The 18409-nt window shown below is 45.7% G+C and overlaps 1 protein-coding gene and 1 long non-coding RNA gene across 2 annotated transcripts in view; one reads left to right on the top strand and one right to left on the bottom strand.

Moving 5' to 3' along the window:
- Positions 1-661: 661 nt before the first annotated feature.
- Positions 662-5905, bottom strand: LOC128341858 (uncharacterized). The gene is made up of 2 exons (XR_008314618.1): positions 5207-5905; positions 662-1144 (listed from the first exon to the last, which is right to left on the bottom strand). It is a non-coding gene; the product is annotated as an uncharacterized LOC128341858 (long non-coding RNA).
- The window catches only part of LOC128341857 (ceramide synthase 4-like), a 33271-nt gene continuing 20214 nt past the window's right edge, over positions 5353-18409 (top strand). The window contains exons 1-3 of the mRNA XM_053288462.1: positions 5353-5556; positions 7041-7158; positions 18195-18313. Coding sequence (XP_053144437.1) covers positions 5384-5556; positions 7041-7158; positions 18195-18313 — 410 coding nt within the window. The 5' untranslated portion in view covers positions 5353-5383. The remainder of the gene's footprint in view (positions 5557-7040; positions 7159-18194; positions 18314-18409) is intronic.

Below are 18409 nucleotides of genomic sequence, written 5' to 3'. Positions count from 1 at the left end.
AATCTTCCAAAGTTCCCACAAAAGTAGAAAAGCAGTCCCCCTTTTATATTGGAGATCTTGCATTTTCTTTCGTAAATTAAAGGTGTATGCCCACCCTTTTTTCATATGCAAGGAATCTAGCTTGCTTAGCATTTCCTTTGAGGTTCCAAGATTACAAATAGCAAAAAGGTAATTTTTACTCACAGAAGCTGTAATTAAAGCTTGTGATCTTGCGTCTTTGATGACCCAATTTTGCCTGGCAGTCTTTTCATCATTTGTGGATCCTTCTGGCGGGGGGTCCCCTTCAATAACATTATGTAGTCCTTCTGCTTTCAGTGCAATCCTCAATCTGGTTTTCCATTCCAAGTAGTTGTCCACATCCAGGATAGTAAGCCTGAGTTTCCCTTCTAGGTATGTAGCCATCCTCACCAGCTCCAAAAGGCAGTTGCTGTAGATTAGCAATTCAAAGTGTCCACGCTAGATCTCAATGGATCTCCTGGAACAAACCTAACTCTCTAGTTGCAGCACACGAAGCTCAAAATACTGGGCTCCCATAACCTGTTGGAAATTCTCTGTGGTGAGAAAATCCCTTTCTCAATATAGCAGAGTGCACAGAGGCACAACACAGTGGTAGATTAGTTAGGCATGCGTGTGTGCTGAGAGTAAAGTAACCTGGAGCCAATTCATAGTTTCAAATCAATATAAAAGGCATTTATTAAGGAACTCCATTCTAGATAGGAAAGTGAGGATTTAGGATCTCTAATCTATCTATCTATCTAGATGCAGATGGATTCTGCATCCTCTCTGCACATTTGGTGCAGGGAGAGGAACTTGCCATGTTGCAAGGTAGGCGGGCAGATAGCAAGAGAGAGAGGAAGAAGGAGGAAGTTGAGTCCCTGAGATTAGCAACCTACATTTCAAAGGGATAGCATCAGAGCAGTGGAGAAGGGATGACCAATGTCTTGACCCTCTAGCCCTCTGACTTACTAGTCTGTCCTCCACTGTCTGAGGCAAAGAGACAGCGCAAAGTCCTTTAACTTTCCAACAAAATGATCCTACGATGTTATGCAGGTCTGTCCGTGGTACATTCTAGAGGGGAAAGGCTGAAAATTCACAGGAGAACCTTCTCAGCATTTCCAGGTCCTGCTGAAGCCACCATTGCTGCCTGCAGAGATGGGATGAAGAAGGGTGTGGTTGTCGTTTTAAGCTCATACACACCATTTTGAGAACTTTTTGTTTAAAAAGTGGCCTATAGATATTCTTAATGATAACTAACCCTAAAAGGCAGGGAGGGCTGATCCAACCACACCATGAACATGGGATGCCCAGAGATTTTGCCTGCAAACAGGCCCATTTGCAAGCAAAGCTATGCCCCCTGCGTCTGACGTCAGACACAGGGGGCGTGGCTGGGACACCAGGCCGGCATCGGGTTTTTTAGCAGATATGATGGGAAGTTGCTGATGAGTCATGCATACCCAGTACTTCCAGCCGAGGAGGGGCAACGGGGCAGCAGAGAGGTACGCTGCCACCCTGAAGGTTTTTCAAAGTAACGAGCTTTGGCGGGGGGGGAAGCGGCGGGAGGGGTGCGTGCACCCTCCCCCGCCCTTAAAGAGGCACCCCCGCTGCCTTCGAACTGCAGAGGCGCAGTTCCGTGCACATCCCTATTTGGGAGTGCTCCTGGATGCAAGTCCCACTCTTCTATTTCAGGCTGAGGCAGTGACCAGCAGCGTTTTCCATCAGCTTTGGCTGATACAACAGCTGCATCCATTCCTCGAAGAGAATGAACTTCAAACAGGGGTGCACTCTAGGTCTGATTACTCCAGTGTGCCCTATGTAGGGCTGCCTATACACGTTCGGAAAGGTCAGTTCAAATTTGGCAACCAGATTGGTCTCCGAGGCCATCCCAAGAAACCATAGTGCTCGTTTTTTACAACTACTGCACTAGTTTCTGGGCCAGACACAAAGTGCTGGTGAGGACCTTCACAGTTCTAAATGGCTCAGAACCAGTTAACCTAAGGGAACGGCTTCTTCTGCATTAGCCCCACCACTCATTAAGGCCATCTGGGAAGATTTGCCTCCAGCTGCCACTGGCTTGTCTGGTGGTGACAAAGTCCCTGCTGAAATACAAGGCCTAACACTTTTGGTGGCCTTCAAGAGGGCCTCAAAAACGTGTTTTTATCCAGCGGTTGGGTTGTTTTCAAAATCTGCACCAAATCTCCTTATGAGATTATGTATATTTTTTTGTGTGTGTGTGTGTTTTTTAAGCATTGGAGACAGGATGGAGCCCTGGGGGCCTCCATGTAAAAGCTCCCATTTCCAAGAGCAATGGTCTCCCAAGTGACACCCATCTGGAATCTTCCCAAGAAATAGAAATGGAACCATTGCAAGGTAGCGCCTCGTGTTCCCAGATCCACAAGGTGATCCAAAAAAACCCAAAAAACCCATGGTTGATGGTATCGAAAGTAGGGGTGTGCACGAAACGATTTTTTTGTGATTCGATTTGTACCCAAATCGAAACACCCCATTTCGATTTGTGTCCGAATCTGACCCATCCGAATCAGCCCAGATTCGATTTGGATCCAAATTTATCCGAATCTGAATCCGAATTTGATTGGAAAAATGGGTCTTGGGGTCAAAAGAGTGGGGTGGGGTGGTAGTGCCTAATGGGTGGAGGCTACCACCCCAATTTCCCCCAAAAATGGGCAAAGGGTTGATTTAATTTTTTTTTAAGTTTATGTGTCTTTAAGATTTTTTTTTTTTTTTTTGCTAGTAGCAGTAGCAAATGAGAGTGGATTCATGGTTTCTCATTGAAAATCTCATATGCAACCATAGAATCTACACTCAGAACACTTCCAAAACAACAGAACCCAGTACACCATGGGTTATCAAGCCATGGGGGTGGTTGGCACCCTATGTTCACTATGCCACCACTCTCTCTGGGCCACCCAAGTGGCCATTCTTCACTATGGGGGGAAAGAGTAAACTTCACTTCAAAAATCAAATAATATTGAGCCCTTTGCCCAGTCACTCTGAAACCTAGGTGGTAGCAGGCACCCATTGGGGCACTACCACCCAACCCACTCTTCCCCTTCCAAAATAACATCAACATCACACATCTACAACACCTGCAGAGCTTTGCAAAGAACAAGTTTTGGTCACGCACATTCACATCCCTCCCCCCCCCCCAGAAATGCAATTTATCCACACACAAGAGTGTGAAACAACAACTAACAACAAACACCACACATAAATTTTTAAATTCAATTGCTGCACCCCCAAAGCCCATGCTCCACTGCTGCACCCCCAAAGCCCATGCTCCACTGCTGCAACCCAGAGCCTGTGCTCCCCTGCTGCAAACCCAAAGCCCCGTGCTCCCCTGCTGCCACCCCAGACCCCGCACTGCGCTCCCCAACCCCAGACCCCGCGCTCCCCTGCTGGCCAATCTGCAGGCTGGAAGGGCCGGAAATTCAAACAGATGTCAAAACTCAAAATGGAGACTGAAGGAGAAAGATTTTTTGTGATTGCAAAATGGAGTTGCAAAACAGCCGAACAACAAAACGTTTTGTATCCGAAACAGGGACGTTTTGTTTTGGCTACAAAATTTTCTGTTTTAAGCATTGGGTGTTTTGTTTTGGCTACAAAACAGATGAAATGGCCTGTTTTGTGCACAAAACGTTTTGTATCCGAAATGAAACGCACATCCCTAATCGAAAGCCATCCTCCACCCCTGCAGAGGTGGGTTGTGACTGTGAATCCAACCTTGAGCTGATGGCGGCCCATCCATGACAATGGGGCAACCATAAGAGTCCCCGCCCACGGGCCCCTCCCTGATCCCAGCAAAAGACCAGATCAGGCCTATGACAAGCAACAAACAGTCCGGAAATCTGTTTCATATGGCTATAGTTGATTGACTCCTGAGCCGCACCAGACAAGCCAGGCCTGAAGAGACTCTTAGGAGAGCAAAACCCTTTTTTTCCATAAAGAAAAATCTAATAAGTTTGATTCTTGGAGAGAGAAGGATATAGTATGCAAAGTCTAACTATTGGAAAAACAAAACCTAAACCTATTCCAACTCTTACTTTGGAATGGTCCGAGGAACCTTCATGGTTTCAATATTTACAAATTAGTTCTATAGTGCAGAAAGAAATACAAAGACAAGGTGATAAGCTCAGAGATTTAACAGAATTTGAAGTATTAATAATAACCAAAAACATTGATCATTTATTGGGATTGATATACAAGTTGCTGCTGAAATACGATTCAGAAACAGAACAGATTAAAGACTGTATGATTAAGTGGATGCAAAATTTAAACAGGACAATTGATATGCAATCATGGGAACATCCATGGGATGTGAATATAAAATTTACAGCAAATAGCACCCTAAGAGAAAATTGGTACAAAATGTATTTTTGTTGGTACATTACTCCTACAACCATTAGTAAGGGACAGTAATTACTCGGGAGACTGTTCGAAATGCAAGAATCATGCTGGGACATTCTATCATATGTGGTGGACTTGTGGCAAAGCACAACAATTTGCGGGGGAAACTCACTTTAAGGTGCAACAAATTCTAAATATAAACAAGCGCATTATTTATATCTCTTTATAATACCTGATGTGAGGGGGAAGGTTGGCAAAGGGTGGAAGTGGAACTTTGGATTGTCAGATGTATAATGTCATATGTAACCACTGGAAGTTCAAGAGATGACAATGTAACCATGTTCTTTCTTTTTATTTTCTTATAAATAAATGAAAAAAAATTAAAGGAGAGCAGAACACAAAAACTGGCTGTTGAGTCTTGGTGGCAGCAGTGAGACTGGAGGGGGAAGTGGCAGATATAAGTAAAAATAAATAAGAAAGAGCAGGATATAAAGGTAAAAATAAATCAATGAAGTGCATCAAGGTGTGGCCAGTTGTTCATCGGGTCCGGTCACTTTGGCCCAGGAGCTCAAAGAGTGACCTTGGGCCAACCACTGGATCTTCCACCTACCCACCTCACAGGGTTGTTGTGGAGCCAAAACAAAGAGAGGGAAGAACTGTTGGCAACACCCTGAGCTCTTTGGAGAAAGTTGGGGGTTAAAATGTGATAGGAATACCTGATTTGGGTCATCAGCTAAATGTTTAGGGAAGAAATCAGCACCCTTTCGGTTGGCACCCTTGTCTGCTGGCAGTCCTTTGGATTTTGGAGAGGGTGGGGAAGGAATCAGAGATGCATTTTTCCCACCTTTTGATGTCAGTTTTGGCACTTCGGGACTGTTGTGTAAGCTCCTGGAAACGCGCCAATGCCTTGGATCCATCTGTGTTCCTTAAAAGCTCATCCCTAAACTTCCAGCTTTCATTTCTCCGTGTCCATTTGCCGGAGAGGCTTCCTTATCTCACCGCCTTCTCTTTTCTCCCTAGGATGACACTGCCGTTGACTGCTTGGCTTTGGCAGCATGAATACTGGCTGCCTCCAGGGATCACCTGGGAGGACATGAAAGAGACGGAGGAGACCCGCTACCCTCAGCCCCAGCACCTCCTGGTCAGCCTCCCCGGTGCCCTTCTCCTCATCGGCCTGCGGTTCATCTTTGAAAGGCAAGTCCAGTTCCCTTTCATTGGCTCTGCCCCATAGCAGTTAAAGAGCCTCCAGGTTCAGAGGCAGTGTACCTGGAACACTTTTTGCTAGGGCCAAAGAGTAGAGAGCTGTTTCCTTCATGCCTGGCTTGTGGACTTCCTGGAAACAGCTGGGGGGAAGGAGAGGGTGGACCTGACGGATCTTGGGTCTGATCTAGGAGGCGGTGATGGTCTGGCTAACCTAAACCCCAATTACTGAATAATTACCACACATAGTAAATTTAAATCTTAGAAAGATCTTCTGGTCCTCTTGGCCATGATGTCATTTTTGAATTATCGATCTGATTATTGAGAACTATAAAAGTTCAAATATGATTATATTCAGAATTTCTTCTAAAAATTAAAAAAAAATCATTACTTACATCTTTCATCCAGCATATTCTGGTGTGAAAAGTAGTGCATCCCGCTAATTTAAGTGGCAGTATTGTTTATGTAAAATTTGGTATCGGTGGTTAATCGGGAAGTATGACTTCATTTTGCATAAACAAACATATTCTCTCTCTCTCTCTCTCTCTACACACACACACACACACACACACACACACACACACACACACACACACACACTGTTTGATGTTTTGAAACTGCCGGATAGCAAAAACCTTGTGCAATCCCCAGCTTATCAACTACAGGAGGACCTCTATGTCTGCACATTCGCGTATCTACGGATTCGCGTATCCACGGTTGGGTAAAAGACACCCAACCTCAGCATATGCAGGGGGAAGTGGTGTGGGGGGGACACACCGGCCTTGCATATCCGCAGGTCACGGGTGGCTGGAAATGATTGCAGAGGTCATTTTCGGCCTCTGTTTTCTGTTTGGGAGCCTCAAAATGGCTCTGGTTTTTTGTTTTGTTTTTAAAGGAAAAACCTATGATTCTTGGGCAATTTCCAGGGCACAGTTCAACTCAGGGGACTAGCAAGCACTGTAAGGCACTTTCCCCACAATTCCTCCCCCCCTAAAAAATTTGATTGATTTTTGGTCATTTTCAATTATTTTGCCGACGACTGGGAGCCTAACGCCTGCAATCCCATAGCCCCCAATGACTTGATATTCGCAGTTTCCTTATCCACAGTTGCAGCCAGGAACGGAGCTCCTACGAATATCGAGGTCCTCCTGCACCTGGAAGTTCTGTTAGCATAAGCTCTACACTAATTCCAATCGTGTAGAGAAACTAGCTGTGGTGCTGCACTCTGCACATGCTCAGGCACCTGTTCCTGCTTCACATGTTCAGAAACCAGTGTGCCAAAACTGTTTCTCAAAAAGGTTATTTTTGTGGTGGCTCTAGTGGGGAGGCAAAAGCTATTCACATATGCTCAGAGACACTCTTTTCTCTGCGCTGGCACCACGTGTCTGGTGGCTGAGTTCTGCCAGAGAAAACAGGCATCGGGCCTAGACCTATCCAGAGAGTGCCCCGTTGCTGACCCTCTTTCTTCTCTCTTGAAGGTTCGTAGCTGTGCCCCTGAGCCAAAAGATGGGGCTGAAGGAGAAGCTGCTAAGGAAAGCTTCTCCCAACCCTGTGCTGGAGGCTTTCTACGCTGCACACCACAGGAGCCCCAAAGAGGTGAGCTCACCCACCCACACACACCCTGCAAGGCCCTGCTCTTCCCCTGGGGGGAGTCTGGGGGTTCAGCATGGTCAGCCCTCCTATTTAACCCACAATAGAGATCGGGAGAGCAGCATGGTTTCTGATATTAGGGGATGGTTTTGTATCCTCTCTGCATGCAGCAGCAGAAATCACTGGCAATAACGGAGGGGGAAATATCCATTAAACATTAACATGTCTGGTTGAAAGAGGATTTGTGGTGTCTTGAATCCTAAACCTCATGTTACAATACATCCAGCTGGGAGGGAACTAGTTTCTAACGTTTCAAAGCTTTAAAAAAGCCGTCTTCCAAGTTTCCGTTCAAAGTTTTGAACTGGAACCAAAATAATCTCTTCTCCAAGACACATTCGAGGGTGGGGCGGAATGGTGTGGGGCTATCCTATATAATAAAAGGCTAAGTGAGTGGCCGTGGCCTTGGAACGTTGGGGATCTGCGTCCCTGCCTCCTTGGGCTGTTCTGGGCCTGCGCGAAGCGCAGGTCCAGAACAGCCCAAGGGACACAGGACCGCAGACACCAGTGTCCCAAAGCCACGGGCGGCCATTAGCCAGCAAACACCCGACCTCTCGCCGCGGCCCCACGGGCGCCCATTACGGGCCAATCGCTGCCCGCCCGCCCGCCACCACCGTCCCGGACCCACCGGCGGCCATTTCGGCCCAATCCCCGGTCCTCTTTTCAAGCCCCCACGGGCGGCCACTTCAATCCAAATGTTGCCGCTGGCCGCCCGCCCTCCCTCCTGAGTCCTCCTTCCTCCTTCCCGACTCCTGCGTCCCCGGTCCTCCTTTCACAGCCCCACAGGCGGCCATTTCCACCCAAATACTGCCGATGGCCGCCCGCCCTCCCTCCTGAGTCCTCCTTCCTCCCTCCCGAGTCCTCCTTCCTCCCTCCCGAGTCCTCCTTACCCTGGCCATGTCCGTCGGGCTGAAAGCTACTGCATTAAAGAGAAAACGAGGAGCTCGCAAGCAGAGCTCCTCTCTTTGCAACGGCTCTGTCCGAACTGACACTCTGGCCGTGAAGGACGCAATAGGCGTCCTTTGCGTCCAAACTGACAGTACGGGCAGAGGCTTTGCAAGAGAGAGGAGCTCTGCTTGCGAGCACCTCTCTCCCACTGACATGAGGCAGTTCTTGGGCGAAGGACTCTCCTCATGGGAGAGCGGCCGGGAAGACAGTGGTGACAGCTCCGTAGGCCAATTGCACCCGGAAAAATATTCCAGACCTTCGGAGGAAGGGCGGCCGGGAGGGCAGCGGAGCAGGCGGCAACGGCACCATTTCCATGGGACGATCTGGACTTTAATACTGTGGGGAGGGGGGTGGGGGGAGTACCACACAAGCACACACACACCCTTTGCTTAATTATTTACTATTTGTGAAGATGACTGTAATTGTTCAAAATTATAGAACTTTCCAATACTACTTTGCATACTGCGCAGAGATCCACAGCTCTGAGATGTGCGTGTACTGCTTGCAAGCCACTCCAAAGTGCAACCACTCTGGGGCCACTAAGCAGTGCATAATTCTAATTGTGATGGTACTCTCATTTTTCCCAATGGGTGTGCAAAACAAAGAGAGAGAGGAAGAGAGAGAGAGACAGACAGACAAAAAAATAGACAGACAGCAAAAGACAAAACAAGGAATGAGGGAGGGATACAGAACAATAGAGAAAAGAAAAGAAATAAAGAAGGAAAAACAGAGAAAAGAGAGAGATGGGAAAGAAAAGAACAAAATAAAGAGAGAGGAAGGGAAAATAAGAGAGATAAAAGTGAAGAACAAAGGGAAAAAACAAAAGATAGAAAAAGAGAAAAAGGAAAACACACACACACACAAAAACCCCACAGAACACACCCATTATAGAAAGAAGAGAGAAAAAGATAACGAAGAGAATAAAACATATAAAAAACAAAACAAAAAATATATAGAAGGAAAAGGAGAACAAGAAAAGGAAGGAAAGGAGAGAAAGGAAGAGAGACAGGGACAAAAAAAAGCAATAGAAAGGAAGAACGCTTAAAGGGGGGGGGAGCTAGCACCCGTTATTATAACGGGCTTAAAAATACTAGTTTTCTAATGTTTCAGAACTTTAAAAAGCCACCGGCTAAATCTTCAGTTCAACGTATCGCCAAAACAACCTTTGCTCCTGCAAAGCATTTCCTAACTTTTCCGCTTAGAACAGTGGCACTGATGTCATGTGATGTGCTGTACAGAAGCCAATTTGCTGGCAATTTGCACCATTTGTGGTCAGCTGACCTTGATCATAAAGCACCATGCCCACTTGGAAATGCACCATTTCCTACTGTAGAGAACAGTGGGTTTTTGAGATGAAAATCAGAATTGCTCAGATGACTTGCTGAGATGACAGAAATCTGGCATGTCCCTTTTTTATCTGTCATAAGAACAGAGGAACTGTCCTGCTGGATCAGGCCCAAGAAAGCCCATTGAGTCCAGCATCCTGTTTCACTCAGTGGCCCACCAGATACCTCTGAGAAGCCCACAGGCAGGAGGTGAGGGCATGTCCTCTCTCTTGCTGTTGCTCCCCTGCAACTGGTCTTGAGAGGCCTCAGGCCTCAGGGGCGGAACCAGGGTGGGGCAGCCAGGGCACGTGCCCTAGGCACCACTTGAGGGGGGCGCAATTGCCGTGCCCCACCACGCCCCCTCCCACCACCAAAAATTTCCTTTTCCAAAAAAAAAAAAAATTCCCCCCAAAACACCTTTTTTTAACAAGAAGCCAGCGGGCGCCACCGCCGGGCAGGGCACTGCCACTGTCTCTGGGCGCCCCCTAACCCACAGCACCCCTCACCCCATGCTCCCCACTCACTCAGTGAGGTGGCAGGCGGGCACTCCCATTGGCGGGTGGGAGAGCATGCGCCCCTGCTGATTGGGCAGCGGGCTGCTCACCCCCCCCCCACCGCCGGTCATTTGTAGCTGCACACCCAACACGCATGCCTGTAGCACGACCACGTGCATTGGGACCTAGGTCAGGAGGGACTAGCAGTAGTGGGAAGCAAGTTGCTGCTGCTGCTGGGCGTTAGTGTGCTACGTGTATGCTGTCCTTCATCTCTGTGCTACAGCTGGCTGGTTGACTTACTCGTTCATCCCCCACCCCCCGTTGCCCTCCACCACACTGCCTGCAAACTGAGCAAAGCAAGAAGTAAGTGTGGATCTTCTGGCCATCTTCTTCCTCCATCCTGCTCAGAAGCCCGGGACCTCTCTGAGGGAGGGGCAGATTTCCGGGCAGGTCGAATGCAGCAGCTCTAGGAATCTCCTCTCCCCTGTTGCAAACACATTTTCCATGCCTGCTTCTTTTGCTCGTTTTCCCCACTTTAGCCTAAGAATAAACGGGAGGTAACTGCTAACAAAGTCCAGTTTCCATGTGGCATCTCACATTCTCTTCTGTATCCTGTTCTTCCTCCTTACAACAACCCTGCGAGGCAGGCCAAATCATTTGAGTGGCAGGCTCTGTGTCACCCAGCAAGTGTCATGGCTGAATGAGGGTCTGGACTCGGGTTTCCCCGGTCCTAGTCCAGCACTCTAACCACTGCACCACGTTGGCTGACAATCATACTTACAGGCCTTTGTCAGGGCAATCAATCTCCATCCAGTATACCTGACTTCATTCTCCATAAAGGGGTGATTCGTCAGTAACATCTGGCTTTGGGAACTTCATCTAGGTCACATGTAGATAGTTGTGGTGTTCCAGTTCTCCATCTTTAGCCTCATAACTTAGCAAGTGACCAATGAGTAAGGGTTTGGGGTTTGACATCTTTGTAGGGTAACAATATCTTCTGGGAAAAACCTATATAAGAAAGAAACCGTCCATGCCCCCAGGCAAAATACTATACCTTGTTGAAATAGGATTGAGACTTCCGGACAAGGCCTAATGTCTAATGAAGCAAATCAAAGTGTCTCTTTTTTCAGGCCTCTTTAGTAAAAGGTGTTATCAGAAAAATTGTCCATAATCTTGCAGAGGGGTGAAACCTGTGATAATAAAGTCAAGTCTCTCATCAGGAGCTGTGAAAACAGGGTATGGGTTTCACAGTAACACACAAAGCTTGATCCTTTCAAACTGGGAAGTCTTCTAGGTAAATTGCAAATCGGTACTTTGGAACTCCCTTCCACTTGCAGGAGTGGCAAAACAAAATTCCTTTCATCAAATCTCATGTCTGGGATCTGGAATTTTAAGATTCAGCTACTGTGAAGGCAAAGCAGGGCTAGTGGATGAGACAAATTTAAAAATTTAAACCTTAGACCATTTGATCATTAGCTCTCAGTTTACATCAAAATCAGCTAGCAGAAATATTGCATAGATTTTGCAAAAACATGACAGTAATACAATTAAACTAATTTATCTTAAAATCCATTTTTCCTTCTCACCCACAATTAACTGGCTGGAACACAAACTGCTTTACAGAGAACCTCTTTTCCCCTCCCATCTGGAAATGGACGGAGTTGTCATTGTTCATCAGAGATCAGCTCTCAGTTGTGAGAAAGAATTTGAAAGGGAAACTTCCGGTTTAGGGAAAGGTTTTGAGCTCACAGAAAAAAGATAGACCATGTCAAGGAAATCAGTAAACATAATATATAAAGGCTTATGATACTCAGTAGTGGCAGAAATATCACAATCAACTTGATAGAAGAATGAATGAAATAGAGCTTGCTCCTATGCCTAATGCATTCAGCCAGCCATAAGCAGCACTTTTGCAGAGGTGGAAAGATTCAGCCCTCCAGTTGGCCAGCTGGGACTGTTGCTCCCCCTGTTGCTCAGGCCATGACCAATTTTATGTTCAATTAATATAATAACTGCTAATTTTGGAATTCAATGTCAGAGCAAGTTTGGTCTGGAACAGTTTACAGGAAAAGACATGTCACTAGAATAAATAAATTCACAAATACAACAGAAACCTCATCTTCACAGAGATGAGTTAAGATTGATGGGTGTTGGAGAGCTTTGGGCTCCCGCTCAGAAACATGCACACACACACACACACACACACAGAGGCTTGTCTATTTCACAGAACAAAGGACTAAACAAAAGAAATTTCATATGAGTCACAAAGAATTTTATAACATTTTTAAAATGTTAGCCATAAACTCAGTTAAGAAAGTAGCTTAAACAGAACAGCTTACCACAGTCATCCATAAAACAATCTGTAATTCCATATTAGCTTTCCACATCACAACTTACAACTTACAGGTGCTTTTCAATCAATTTTCTTTTTGTTTTGTTAACAACTTCAAACCAAAATCCTTTCACGTCTCCTTCTAGTCTTTTCTCTGCAATTCCCTGCACAGAACTTCAACATATGCATTCCTTCAAACTCCATTTTCTTTCCTCCTTTCCAACTGCAAGCAGTTGAAGAGAGAGAGAAAAAAGAAAAAGAGAACAAAAGCAGCCTTTTGTTCGGAGAAACTTTTTGCAGCAAGAACAGTGTTATCTTTTGGCTTCCTTACAGTAGCAGCAAGAATTTAGACTGTTTGCAACACAAGAGCAGCTAGCAGCTGTTTGAGCTTGGAAAGAGAACACAAACAACATGATTTTAGCAAAAGGCAATCATTCGGGGGTTTCTTTGGTAGGCCTGTGCATATTGGTGTTATTAAAATTTACCGGTATGTGTATAAAATAAAAGCAATTGCAAAAGGATGTTACTGAGCTCATGATATGTCCAAACTTCCATACTGAGGCGTTTTAAAACTCTCATTCTGAGGGCGCCTCCCCCTCCCGTGAGAATCATCCAATTTTTCAACATGCATTCTAAAGGTGTACATGAAGCCCGTTCAGATTTTGTGTACTTGCTATTTCTACTCCCCATAGCGCCCCCCATTTCGTCCCTGCACGGACTTCGTTTGCCCCTTCACGGGCTGCAATTTCCCCTCGCCCCTGCGCGGACCGGGTACTCACCAAAAGACGTCTCTGGATTTCACTCTCTCTGTCTCACTCACTCACTCTGTTCACACTTTCATTCACTCTTGCCTCGATTCCCAGATGTGGCGTGTTTGTAACAACTGGCATGTCTCAGGTCTATGAGAATCCTCCACAGACAAAACGCTGTGGGGCGCGCTGGATTTCATCGTCCCGTGACAGGTCAGACTGTCCACCCAGAGGTCACATCCGACTCTCACGGCACCAAATTGATGTGAATTCGGTTCGTCCCTGGGTCCGCCTTCAGCCAATCAAACAGACTCAGTAGGAATTCTTTAGAGGCTTTTATTGCACTGCAGTTGCAAGGTATTCAACGGCTAATTGCTCCACATTGAATACAAATAAGTTACAGCTGAGGTTCTTCTTTTATACAATCAACAAAATGGATGCTGACACCCTAGACATAGTATACGTGGCAATAAAATGGTGGACTAAGTATCTAGTACGCATGCGAATGATTCATTGTTCATCTGGTGCTTACTCCTTATTTGGTGAAATCCTGTTTTCTTAACTGTCAGCAAAGAACAGTGAGAACCTTGTGAGAACCAAGTTTCTTAGATACAATTTAGTGGTGAGAGATGATGACGTTGATCATGAGAGACCGTGATGTCCCTGAGCTGGGCTGGGGTTACTTTGAGTTAGAATGTGGTATTCTGGGCAAACATGGAGTTTCTTTGGTTTTCTAAACACATCAGTTGGAGGAGATGGGTGTTGGAAGAGCAAGCAGGGTGGGACAGAGACCTGCTGCCAGGGTGGGGTGGGGGGGCGCAACAGCAGAGCAGATGTTTACTTGGACTAAAGTCTTGAAGGAGAGAGCTTTCTTCCCTTTAAAAATCTTGTTTATTCCAGCTCTCTTTGGATTTCCCCCCTGAACATGTTTCTTTCTCTGGAAGCTCCTCCTCTTCCTCCTTCCACTCCACAACACACATTACATTCGTTAAAACAACAACAACAACATCCTCTTTCCCACATGTAGCTCCTCTGTTTCCCATACCCCTGCTTTTTTCCCCTTTTCCTTTTTAAAACGGAAGCCCTCTCCCTGCCTGCCTGCCTGCCTGCCTGCCTGCCTCATGGTCCCTCTTGCTTCCTCTTGCTCTGGGTCGGTTGCCGGCTGCTTTGTTTACCACCACTTCCTCCTCCCCAGCAAGAACCTCCTCACATAGGAGATAAGGAAAGAGGCGCTATTTCTAGCAGCTCCGTTTCCCACCAATGTCACGCCTTTAGACCAGGGGACTCGAGCTTGCTCGTCCGTTGCTTGCAATTCCGGGGCTTGAGCGCTTTCCCAAGTTCTGAACCCCGAAGGAATAACTTTTTGGGGTATGCATCTTGCTCCCCATTTCTGGACCTCTTCCTCCCACCCTCTTTCTCCACTCCCTTCCCCCACCTTTCCTCACTGTTCGGAGATGAAATTAGTCCCGGTCCACATCCTCTGGAGCAGGGTTTCTCAACGTGTGGGTCCCCAGATGTTATCGGACTTCAACTCCCATAATCCCCAGCCCCAGTGGCCTTTGGTTGGGAATTATGGGAGCTGAAGTCCAATTACATCTGGGGACCCACATGTTGAGAATCCCTGCTTTGGAGGAACCTGTTTGGTTGCATTTCAATGAAACATTACAGGAGGGAAAGGGAAGTTTTATATGCCTGCACTCCACTTTCTTCCCCTTTAATCCCCGAGTGTCAGTATTTACAACCCCATCTAGCACCTTGCTTAACATCTCATGAGGCAGCACACTTTGCATTTATTTTGAGTTAATGCGACCTTTTAAAGCTGCATTCACACACACACACACACCTTTTTTTTTTTTTTTTTTTTGCATGTCTGAGCTTGAGCCTTGAAGGGAGGGAGGCTTGTCCTGGTGGCAAATGTTTTTCCTCTCTATCCCTCCACGTTGCTTCTCAGCTCCTAGCGTTTCTCTCCAAACTGTTATAGTTTTGTGTCCTAATTGGTAATGATAATGCTTTTCCTGTCTCCAACTGTTGCTGCTGGAGAAGTGAAAGGAGAAGGGAATTACTGTTGTTGTTCTTTCACCATCATCACCATCATCATCATCATTATAATTTATTACAGAAGATACCCACTTGCAGAATCAATGTAGGGAAAGAGAGGGAATTTGCCAGAAGCGAGTTTTGGAAATGTAGTTTGCCCCCATCCAGGGTCCCCAAGAGGTGTAATGGGCAGAGGGAGACCCCGCCTGAGACAGAGATGAGAAGTGATGGAGAAAGAGCTTTGTAGGTGGGGGAGAGGAAGAGGAAAGTGTCAAGGAAGAGCAGGGCTTGGCTCCTGCTCTGGTTAAAGTGTCACTGCCTCCTCCTGCTGCTCACATATTATTAGCACAGACAGGGCAGCTGACTGTGTTAAGTGGGATTCGCTTCCCCAAGAGTCTTGTGTGGTGGCACCTTGGAAATGGCTGCATTGGTTGTGGCATAAGCTTTTGTGCAGCAGTACAACCAGAAAGCAGAGGTGCAACCGGAAAGTGGCTGCATCACACAGAGGAAGGAAAAGAAAGCAAAAACCTGAAAATTGGGCAGTTTTGAAAAAGAGCAGTTGGATAAACGTTTCTTATACTCATTGGACACAATCCCGCAAAAGTTAGTCATAATGGAATTTTTATAATCCCATTGCTTTGTTCTCAGTGGCCCAGCCCAAGTCTAAGCATGTTTACTTGGAAGTAAGCCCTATTGAATTCACATAGTTTAAGGTAAGCACGCATAGGATTGCTGTCTAATGCTGCAATCCTACGCATGCTTACTTTGGAGTAAGCCCTCTTGAACATAATGGGACTTACTTTTGAGTAAACAATTTTGCATCAGTGAAAGCAAGGAAGGTGCAGTTACAATTTCCATGTAGTGCCATAATTTGTTAATTAAAAGATTTGTTAATTAACGGGTTTGACTTGTATTTTTGAGCTGATGGTATGGTAAAATTTGGACAGGGGTGCAATTTCAGTGCTTGCCCTAGGCGCTATTTCCCCTAGATACGCCTCTGTCAGGCCTCTGAGGCTGGAGGTGGCCTATAGCCCCCAGATCAGTAGCCACTGAAAGACTTGTCCTCTCTGAATTTATCTAAACCTCCCTTAAAGCCCTCCAGGTTGTTGGCTGGCACCACATCTTGTGGCAGAGAATTCCATAGGTTAATTATGGGTTGTGTGAAAAAGTACTTGTCCATTGGTTCTCCAACCTCAGTCAAGACAAATGGGGCAGATCAGCTCATCTTCATATGTAAAGGGGAGTGACCAAGGGCAAAGCTGAGATGACCCTATAGCCTGTCAACCGAAGGGTTAACCAAAGGCTTCTTTTCATGGAGCAATGAGGGCTCTGCTGCTTCTCTGTCTGAAACACAAATGTAGTCCATCCTGCTCCTCAGCCCATTTGGATATTAACTACCAGAATAATTGGCATATGGCTTCATACTTATTTATTATTTATTATTATTTATTATTAAAACTTTTATAAAACTTTAAACTTTTTTTATATGGCTTCATACTTAATTAATCTTAATAGTTTCCATCAAGTTGCTTTTGCAAAGGCTGTTTAAATACTTCCCCCTCACAGGAGTTATTAGGGAGATTCTAGGGTGTACAATGATACTGTCCATGCAATAATTTAGAAATAGAGACTGTGGAGCATGTACTTTTGGTCTGTGGGTTTTATGTTAATATGAGATAAAATCTCATTTGCTCCTTATTAATATCACAACCTGGTCAATCAACAGGGGCGTATCTAGGGTAGGGCAGGCAGGGCACGGTGCCCCGGGTGCCACTTGAGGGGGGCAACATTTTGTAAATTTTTTTTTAATGGCTGCCAAAACCAAAATGGCCACCGCACATGGTCAAATGGCCTCTGTGAGGCCCTAGGTCATGCCAGGCCTTGCAGAGGCCATTTGAGCATGCACGGTGGCCATTTTGTTTTCAGCAGCCTTTTTTTAAAAAAAAAAGATTATTTTTTTAAATGGCCACCGCACATGCTCAAATGATCCCTGTGAGGCCCTAGAGGCCAGAGGGGGGACCTTTGAAGACCCCCCCCCAACAGCCTTTAGGAAGCCCCCTGAAGGGGCTACAAGTAAAAAAAAAATTAAACTTAATATAATATAAGACACTGTACACATATTCAGATTGACACTATGTACAGAGAATCAGGGCTTGTGAATACTGAGCTGAAGCTTATGAGCTAGGATTGTATTCATTTGCTCTTACTTTGCTTCTTGTGATAAGCGAGTTAAATGTGATGTCTTAATAACATGGCTATTAATGGTGAGTTTGTCTTTGAATCCATGTAAAATCCTTAGTATTAACGCCCACTGGGAGTATCTTGCTCTCTTTCTCTCATTTTAACTGTCTTTCTGAAAGACTAGAATATATTCCAAGCAGTGACACAGTTTACTCTGCATATTCTTTAATTATTTTCCAGAGTATCTGGGAAAAGTCCAATTCTCCATTTAATTTTAAAACTTATGTAATAGTGATGCTACAATGCATAGTAGAGAATTTGACAGGCACTTCTGTTTAGTTTTCCAAGTACACCTCCACATAGTATGTGGCTATTTCATGAGCCCCAGCATACTGAAAGTTGTCATTTTCCAGCCCTTTTTGGTCTGGCTATGTTCACTGCTAAATAGCTTTTGAAAGATTAAAAGATTAACGAGCTTGACGTATATTTCAACTGATATTATGGTAAAGTTATCTGAAAGATGGGTGTCAGATGTTTGGACAGGGGGCACAATTTCAGTGTTTGCCCTAGGCACTATTTTCCCCAGATACGCCTCTATCGATCAGTTCAGGTATATGCAGAATTCCTTTTGTCTGACTCCAGGTCTGAGGTAACTCTTGCTGTAGCTAAATTCTTAGCAGCTGTGATTAAACATAGGAGGAAATTGCTATCTTAAGTGTCTGTTTTGTATTCCAATGGTATATCAAATTGCTGTTATTCTTTTGTTGTTTCTTGTTCTCTTGCTGTATTTTGAGTCTTTTGACTGTAATAAAAACTACTACTACTACTACTACTACTACTACTACCACCACCACCACAAAGGGCTTCATGGATGTGTGCCGTGATTCCTCTCACCTTTGCTTCTGTTTTCTTTCTGCAGGGCGAGCTCAGTGGTCTGGCCAAGCAGTGTGACCTGCAGCCCAGGCAAGTGGAGAGGTGGTTTCGGTGCCGTCGGAATCAGGACCAGCCGAGCTTGACGAAAAAGTTCTGTGTAGCCAGGTGACCAGGGAGAGGGGCAGACCGCTTTCCTTTGAACTGGAACAAAAGGAATTTGGGGGAAGTAGGGGGTGGGATAAGTTCCACTCTGGAGTTCTT

The sequence above is a fragment of the Hemicordylus capensis genome, chromosome 2 (genome assembly GCF_027244095.1).
Source record: "Hemicordylus capensis ecotype Gifberg chromosome 2, rHemCap1.1.pri, whole genome shotgun sequence".
In the NCBI taxonomy this organism is placed as follows: domain Eukaryota; kingdom Metazoa; phylum Chordata; class Lepidosauria; order Squamata; family Cordylidae; genus Hemicordylus; species Hemicordylus capensis.
The sequence above is the reverse complement of the archived record's forward strand: the minus strand, read 5'-3'. Positions and strand labels throughout refer to the sequence as shown.